This window comes from Rosa chinensis, chromosome 5 (assembly GCF_002994745.2).
Source record: "Rosa chinensis cultivar Old Blush chromosome 5, RchiOBHm-V2, whole genome shotgun sequence".
In the NCBI taxonomy this organism is placed as follows: Eukaryota; Viridiplantae; Streptophyta; class Magnoliopsida; order Rosales; family Rosaceae; genus Rosa; species Rosa chinensis.
Window position 1 is genome coordinate 14962082 of NC_037092.1, and position 8329 is coordinate 14970410.

The 8329-nt window shown below is 37.7% G+C and overlaps 1 protein-coding gene across 2 annotated transcripts; it reads left to right on the top strand.

Annotated features, from left to right (window-relative positions):
• The first annotated feature begins 1704 nt into the window (after positions 1 to 1704).
• Positions 1705 to 8122, top strand: LOC112202526 (copper-transporting ATPase RAN1). Of its 2 annotated transcripts, none has more exons than XM_024343534.2 (9): positions 1705 to 2175; positions 3360 to 3974; positions 4331 to 4760; positions 4898 to 5223; positions 6032 to 6090; positions 6193 to 6535; positions 6714 to 6914; positions 6998 to 7255; positions 7401 to 8122. In XM_024343534.2, the coding sequence occupies exons 1-9, from the start codon at positions 1876 to 1878 to the stop codon at positions 7875 to 7877; spliced, it is 3009 nt and encodes a 1002-aa protein (XP_024199302.1). In that variant the 5' UTR covers positions 1705 to 1875; the 3' UTR covers positions 7878 to 8122. The 2 variants fall into 2 exon arrangements, with proteins under 2 accessions (XP_024199302.1, XP_024199303.1); XM_024343535.2 differs by having other exon boundaries at positions 2054 to 2175; positions 3346 to 3974.
• The last annotated feature ends 207 nt before the right edge of the window (positions 8123 to 8329 follow it).

The following is an 8329-nucleotide window of genomic DNA, read 5'->3' on the forward strand; positions in this document are numbered from 1 at the left end:
TAGGATATATCAAGAGTGATAATACAAAACACATATCGCCAAAATTTTCTACAATCAACAACAACAGACTCTTCTCAAGATTCAAGTGAATCAAGTAAGGTTTGAGGAGAATGTAGCAGATTTGTTTACCAAATCATTGCCTAAGGCCATATTTGAGAAACATATGAAAAACATAAGAAAGCGCAGACTTTCCAAGCTCCCTTGACTGATGTAAGGATCAGTGGGAGGTGTAAACTTCAAGGGGGTCTAACACACATGTCATCATCAAATGTAATAAGTGTGTTGTGCTCTTTTCTTTCAACCAAGGTGTATTTTTCCCACAGGGTTTTTATTGTTACTTGGCAAGGTTTTTAGTGAGGCAACAATTCATGCACTATTTCGCCTTTAACTTGGCACAAGGGGGAGTGTTAAAGGAAAAACACGTCATGTGCCTTCGTTAAAGTAAGTGACAAAGAGGAAATTAGGGAATTAGTGGTTACAACTCAATCATCTATTATTGTAATTGCTATTACCGTTGTAATCCTCACACTATATAAATGGACTATCTAATAAAATGAGTAGACAAATTTCCTCATTTTACTTTTACAGTGTCAAGCAACAGGTATCTTAAAAAGTAAGTAGATGATGTTTTTGAGTAAATAAATTTCGGTTTGCGGTTTAGGTTATTAGGAAAGTCAAGTCATTTTTTAACATCTATCTGACTCTATGTTCAATTCAAGAAAATTAATATTTTGTGAAAAACTTTTGCATGTGCAAATGATGATTAAGTGAACCTTCCTAAATTGTCTTCTCTGTATTTTGTTATGTTATCACAATCTAAAATTTCCAAGGACACGTAGAGACTCTAAAATTTCTTCTTTTTGATAGGGTATGATGGATTCCAAGTATAGTACAAGAAATAAGAAAGTTGCACAATTGTCACGCAAAGGTGGTATTTTTAGATAACCCTTGATTAGGTCTATATATTCTCCCTTCAAGAGTCACAAAAGTCAAATCGTTAGTGTTTCCTTACTAAGAAAAGTTAAGCAATCAATATTAAAAAAGTACTAAAACATGCCTTAGCAAAGGAAACTTTTCCATTTCAAAAAAAATAAAAAATAAAACTTTTCAGATTCATGCATTATCATTACCCAAAAAAAGACACCACATTATTAGCAAACAAAACACAAGTAATGATGAAAATATAAGGCCTTCCAAAACAAAAAAATGATGAAAATATAAGGTACTAAAATTCTTTCTAATTCACCACACTATTAAAATCTTATAATTTAATGATATTTTATTACAGCACAGTCTGACATATTATATCGTTAAACTATTAACTTACAAAGTAACTACCAGAGATAATTAGTTATCACCAACTTTCATCTTATAATTTAACGATATTTTATTACAGCACAGTCTAATATAACGATATGTTATATAGTTAAACTATTAACTGGTAAAGTAACTACCAGAGATAACTAATTATCACCGACTTCCCGGCACGTTCAGGACTTCCAGACCGCCAATGTGGTCAAATCGGTAATTTCGGTCACACACGCCAAATTGACAAATCGACCTGCTTTGTGTAGTACAATATCCCCACCCAGTACAAGTACAACTCCAGTAGGGGCCAGTACCTAACCCATCGGTCATTACCGAAAACATACAAGGCTAAAACCGTAAATTCCCCAACCCCCGTTCCTACCAGCTCAGGAACTTCAGTTAAAAAATTGCTGTCTCACCATCTCCCTCGGAAAAGTCTCCGCCTTTCTTAAAATCCTCCCCCCCTCTCTTCTTCTTCCTCTCCAAAAATCAAATTTCCCTTCACAAAATTCGCTCCATTTATAAATCTCTCTTCTTTTCTCCATCGAGAACTCGGTACCTTTCGCAATGGCGCCGAGTCTCAGGGACCTCCAGCTCACGCAGGTCTCCAACTCCGGCCGCGGCGGCGGCGGAGACGGCGGCGGCGCTGAAGACCTCGAGGACGTGAGGCTTTTGGATTCGTATGAGAATTCGGAGGGAGTTGAAGAAGGGATGAGGACGGTTCAGGTCAGAGTTACCGGGATGACGTGTGCTGCTTGCTCTAATTCGGTTGAGGGAGCTCTTCAGAGCGTCAATGGCGTGCTCAGGGCCTCCGTGGCGTTGCTTCAGAATCGGGCTGAAGTGGTTTTTGATCCCAGATTGGTCAAGGTTAGTCAGTTTTTAGCTTTTGGGGTTTTTGCTGAGTGTTTTTTTTTTTTATGGTTTTTGTTTTGGTGAACAAATTTAGTATGGTTATGGTAGAAAGTAGGTTTATTTGAGTGTTGATCTTGAAGTGGATTGGCTCATGGATCAGTGCTGAGCTTCATAAGCGGTTAGTCTTAGTTGCTAAGGGATCATGCTTACTTTTGGATTATGGTGAACTGGATCATGATTAAAGGTTAATTATTCGGAAATTGAGGTTTTGTGTGATGTTTAGAATCTTGAAGCTGAACTGTAGTGGGTTGTAATCATGTTAAAATCCCTGCATTACATTTTCGCTTTATGTATTTGGGTCGGCAATCATGATAGGGATTAGGCTGTAGTGACATATTAGTCCTCCACCACCCTTCTTTAATGATGATGAGGTATCCAACTTGGATCTCTTCCTCTCTCTCTCCCCCCAATTTAATTTTGGTTTGACTGAAAATTACATATCTTCGGTGCGTTATGATCACAAGTCCAGATTTTTTCGTAGGTGGGTGCATTTTCCGTTTACTTTTTTTTCTTCTCCCCTAGGGATGATACAGATCTAACATACTCCCAATTTGTGAGGCTGCTATGCACAACTGGATCAGAGAGCTAGAATTAGACATAGGTAGTAATTGTGTCAATATTAAAAGTAATGTAAGCCTGTTATCATCAAGATAATGTTAGAAAGCTGCCTTGCAATCAGTATTTACAGCAGGAAGCTTGCTTGAAGTTTTCTTATGTGTACTGTATAATGTGCAAACTTACTCTGAAAAGTTCTTGATCCAGTGTAATTTATATTTATATAATTTAGGCTCCCTTCACATGCATAGTCAAAGTTATTGAGTATTCAGACCATATGCCTCTCAAAGGTCCCATTTTGGACTTTCTTAGTTGATGGAAATACTTATCAGGCTCTGTAGCCAAAGGAATACTTCGCTGCTCAAAAAAATTGGATGCTTTGCTTTACATTTTTTTGGCATTACTGTTTTGGTTTAATTGGTTTGCTTTGCTGTATATTTTTGTTGTTGTTGATTGTTTGAGGCTATAACTTTGATTTTGTATCCTTATAAGCTTCTCTCCAATGATTACCCTTATCATTGTATGCTAAAGTAGTTTTTTTTCTTTTTTTCTTGACTGAGATATTGTTAGCTTTCTTCTTTTAGGACGAAGACATCAAAAATGCAATTGAAGATGCTGGGTTTGAGGCAGAGGTTATACCTGAGCCCAGTGCAAACGGAGTAAAGCAGCATGGCAACCTGTCCGGTCAGTTTTCGATAGGAGGTATGACATGTGCAGCTTGCGTGAACTCTGTTGAAGGTATTCTGAAAGGGCTTCCTGGGGTCAAAAGAGCTGTAGTAGCTTTAGCTACTTCACTAGGGGAAGTGGAGTATGATCCTACTGTAATTAGTAAAGATGACATAGTCAATGCCATTGAAGATGCTGGTTTTGAAGCATCTTTTGTACAGAGTAGTGAGCAGGATAAAATTATACTGGGAGTTGCTGGCATATTCAGTGAGATAGATGCACAGGTTTTAGAAGGCATAATCAGCAACTTGAAAGGGGTGAGACATTTTCGTCTTGACAGGATTTCAAGAGAACTTGAAATCCTCTTTGATCCTGAAGTTGTCACTTCTAGATCCTTGGTTGATGGGATTGAGGGGGCTAGCATTGGGAAGTTCAAACTTCAAGTAGCAAACCCTTATACAAGAATGACTTGCAAAGATGTTGATGAAGCCTCAAATATGTTTCGGCTTTTCATTTCCAGCCTGGTTCTCAGTGTGAGTTCTTCGTGGTATCCACTTGGTTATGTGCATCATATTGTTAACCTTGTCTCATCTTTTTGCCTTTGCTTTCACCCATTTTTTCCTGATATTAGTACCGCTTTGATCAAACATGGTAATTGAGCAGTCTTATCATCAAAGACAATGGAGATATTTGTATACTGAGAATATTAAGTTTGAAGTTTGTAATAAGAAAGATTGTTTCTTATATAGTTCATTCAGAATGGATCTAGACTGTTGTAATTTGGACCTTTTTAAATACACTTATTAGTCATAAGTTATAATAGTTTTCATGTTTATATACATGTGTATTACTTCTTGTATTTGTTACTGACATTCAATAATTTTTTTAGGTTCCTGTCTTTCTCATTCGAGTAGTCTGCCCTCACATTCCACTTCTGTATTCATTATTGCTCTGGAGATGTGGGCCTTTCGAAATGGGTGATTGGTTGAAGTGGGCATTGGTGAGTGTTGTTCAATTTGTGATTGGAAAGCGCTTCTACATTGCAGCTGCAAGAGCCCTACGAAATGGTTCAACTAACATGGATGTTCTGGTCGCCTTGGGAACTTCGGCCTCTTACTTCTACTCTGTTTGTGCACTTCTATATGGTGCAGTCACTGGGTTTTGGTCTCCTACATACTTTGAAACAAGTGCCATGCTAATAACATTTGTACTATTGGGGAAGTATCTGGAATGTCTTGCAAAAGGAAAGACATCAGATGCCATCAAAAAGTTGATAGAACTCACTCCAGCTACAGCTTTGTTGCTTGTTAAAGATAAGGGTATTGTTCTCATCTATTTGTTTTCTCCCCAACCTTACCGATCAAAGTTTTCATTTCCTATTTCATATAAGTTAATGATGCAATCTAAAGTAAAGCTGTAATGATAACTGGCTATTCTTGGTTATATTTGCTATTAGGTGGGAGATGTGTTGGAGAGAGGGAAATTGATGCTTTGCTCATTCAGCCTGGAGATACGTTAAAAGTTCTTCCTGGTACAAAAGTTCCTGCTGATGGTATGGTTGTGTGGGGTTCAAGTTATGTAAATGAGAGTATGGTAACTGGGGAAGCTATACCTGTTTCAAAAGAAGTCAACACGTTGGTGATTGGAGGAACAATAAATTTACATGGTGCCCTTCACGTACAAGTTACAAAAGTTGGATCTGATACAGTTTTACATCAAATAATTAATTTGGTCGAGACCGCTCAAATGTCCAAAGCTCCTATTCAGAAATTTGCTGATTTTGTAAGTAAATATAGCTTTTCAATTAATTTGGTTCTGTGCTATATGATTTGAAAACTGTTTTGGAATTTCATAGTAACTTGTTTTCTTCCCTTTAGAAAACATTTGCACATAAGATTGCTTTTTTAGTTCTTATCATTGTTAACTTCGGAAACATCATTAGGTTAGAGGAATGTTTCCACTGCTATATTCAATGTCTTTCATTTCTTGAAATTCATAAATTGTAAACCTATCTTGTTGCTTATTTTATGGTAGACTATCGAAACTCAAGTTATAGTTGATAAGTATCATGAGTGCACAGTTTAAGCCTTTTAGTTTCCACAGAAGTTGATTGTGTATATAGTCTGAAATGGCTATATTGGCCTTGTATAATTTGTTGCTTGTACTTTGTCCTATTTTTCTTTGTGGCTGTTATGTGTTGACTTGGGCAAAAGTCATACTGATCATCACCGTGTCGAGTTGCCTTTTTTCAGCGACTATTTCTCAAGCTCTCTTGTTCGTTTTTTGCCTTTTGATTGTGCTTATGCCAAACTAGAACTAAATCTTAAAGGTGGTCTTAAATTTTGATGAGGATATTTTTCTTTTCAACTACTTATTTATATGTTTGTTTTTTTAACATATTAAGAAACCTGAATCTAATTGATGGGCAAGAAATCCAGTGCCCATGAAAACTTGTGAAGTCCTGTTATATATTTTTGACCCTCCTTAGGATTCAGTGTCTGTTCAAATTTATGATATATGCAGTAAATGTCTTTACTTTTTTAAAAACTGTAGTCTAACTAGTTTTTTGAACATGTCTTTGTGAATGCAGGTTGCAAGCATTTTTGTTCCTACTGTAGTTGTATTGTCATTGTTGACATTTTTGGGTTGGTAAGTTCACAGTTTTTGTTACATTCTTTTCACTTTGTTAGTTCATAAGTAAGGTCTTAGAATTTATTCCTGCCATTGACTTGTATTCATTGATTGTTGTAGGTATGTTGCTGGAGCCTTTGGAGCTTACCCAGAACAGTGGCTCCCTGAAAATGGAAATCACTTTGTTTTTGCCCTTATGTTTTCCATATCAGTTGTGGTCATTGCATGCCCCTGTGCACTTGGCTTGGCAACACCAACAGCTGTCATGGTCGCAACAGGGGTTGGCGCTAATAATGGTGTGCTGATAAAAGGAGGAGATGCTCTGGAAAGAGCTCAAAAGGTTAAGTACGTGATATTTGATAAAACAGGCACCCTAACCCAAGGAAAGGCTACAGTTACTGCTGTAAAAGTTTTCACAGGAATGGATCGTGGAGATTTTCTTAAGTTGGTGGCATCTGCAGAGGTAATTTTCTATTCCTGACTAGTTTCCACAGGCATGATTAATCATGCTCTGATCTTTTGCTATGCTTAAAAAATTGGAGGTGAAATATTAAGCTGCAAAAGATGACAACTGTTGCATGTCTATATATAATTATATATTTATATGTATTGAATTTCCTTCTGCCTTTTCATTATCTCAGGCTAGCAGTGAACACCCACTAGGAAAAGCAATAGTTGAATATGCACGCCATTTCCACTTCTTTGATGAGCCTTCTGCAACCAATGATGCAACAAACCAAAGCAAGGAGCCCCTGATATCTGGATGGCTTTTTGATGTCTCAGATTTCTCTGCTTTGCCAGGTAGAGGCATCCAGTGCTCAATAAATGGAAAACTTATTCTGGTAAGTTCTAAACATATGCCTTATTCTATATGCTTGCTTCACCGACCTAAGGTTGCTGACCAGATGTATTGTGTCCTGAACAGGTTGGTAATAGGAAATTGATGACTGAAAGCGGAATCGACATTCCAACCCATGTTGAGGACTTTGTAGTAGAGCTGGAAGAAAGTGCAAAGACAGGCATACTTGTTGCATATGAAGGCAATTTAGTTGGTGTATTGGGGGTTGCAGACCCACTAAAAAGAGAAGCTGCAATAGTCATAGAGGGACTTGGTAAGATGGGTGTCATACCAGTCATGGTTACAGGAGATAATTGGAGGACAGCACAGGCTGTTGCAAAGGAGGTTTGTATTTATCTGTCTATACCTTCAGTTTTTCACTACGCTGTCGCTGAACTTTAAGACTATGCTCTCTCTTGCAACCATTAGTAGCTTCTTATGGATTTAAGTACAGATGTTTAAACGGTTTTGGTTGCATATTGCTGGGCAGGTTGGCATTAAAGATGTGCGAGCGGAGGTAATGCCGGCTGGAAAAGCTGATGTTGTACGTTCATTCCAAAAAGATGGAAGCATAGTTGCAATGGTTGGTGATGGAATCAACGACTCTCCTGCCCTAGCTGCTTCTGATGTTGGTATGGCAATAGGGGCAGGGACAGATATTGCAATTGAAGCAGCTGACTATGTATTGATGAGAAATAACTTGGAAGATGTGATCACAGCCGTTGATCTCTCGAGAAAGACTTTCACTCGTATCCGATTGAATTATGTGTTTGCCATGGCCTACAATGTGATTGCAATACCTATTGCCGCAGGGGTTTTCTTTCCTTCACTGGGGATCATGCTGCCGCCATGGGTAGCCGGTGCATGCATGGCTATGTCATCTGTTAGTGTTGTATGCTCCTCTTTGCTCCTTAGGAGATACAGAAAACCCCGACTTACCGCCATACTGGAAATAGTTGTAGAGTAGAACTAAAAAATGAAAAAGTAAAAATTGTAGGGTTTGTAGGAACTAAAATGGGATAAAAGAAAGATCCTTAGGTGGAACTTATCCCAGTTTTGTGAAAAATTGTTCTCATCTTTTTATTTTATTCTCTGTATGTGAGCTGATGGGGTGTAATTCGATCTCGTCATTTGTAAATTGCACTTGTATAATAACTACCTCATCATTGTTGTTCCCTGTTCTCTTTTGTTTTGATTGATGTTTTCACTGGATTTGAACTTGCAATCACATTTTCACATTAGCGGCGAACAAATCAGGCATGGGGTTGGGTTCACCGATTGATAAATTTTCAGTGTTTAATTGTGTCAATGATTACTGGATGGAGTAAATTATTGAAAATTTGAGATGGATATATTATACATTCTGATAGATACAATCCGGGGGTTCTGGTTTGTGATATTCCAGATGTTTGTGTTTTA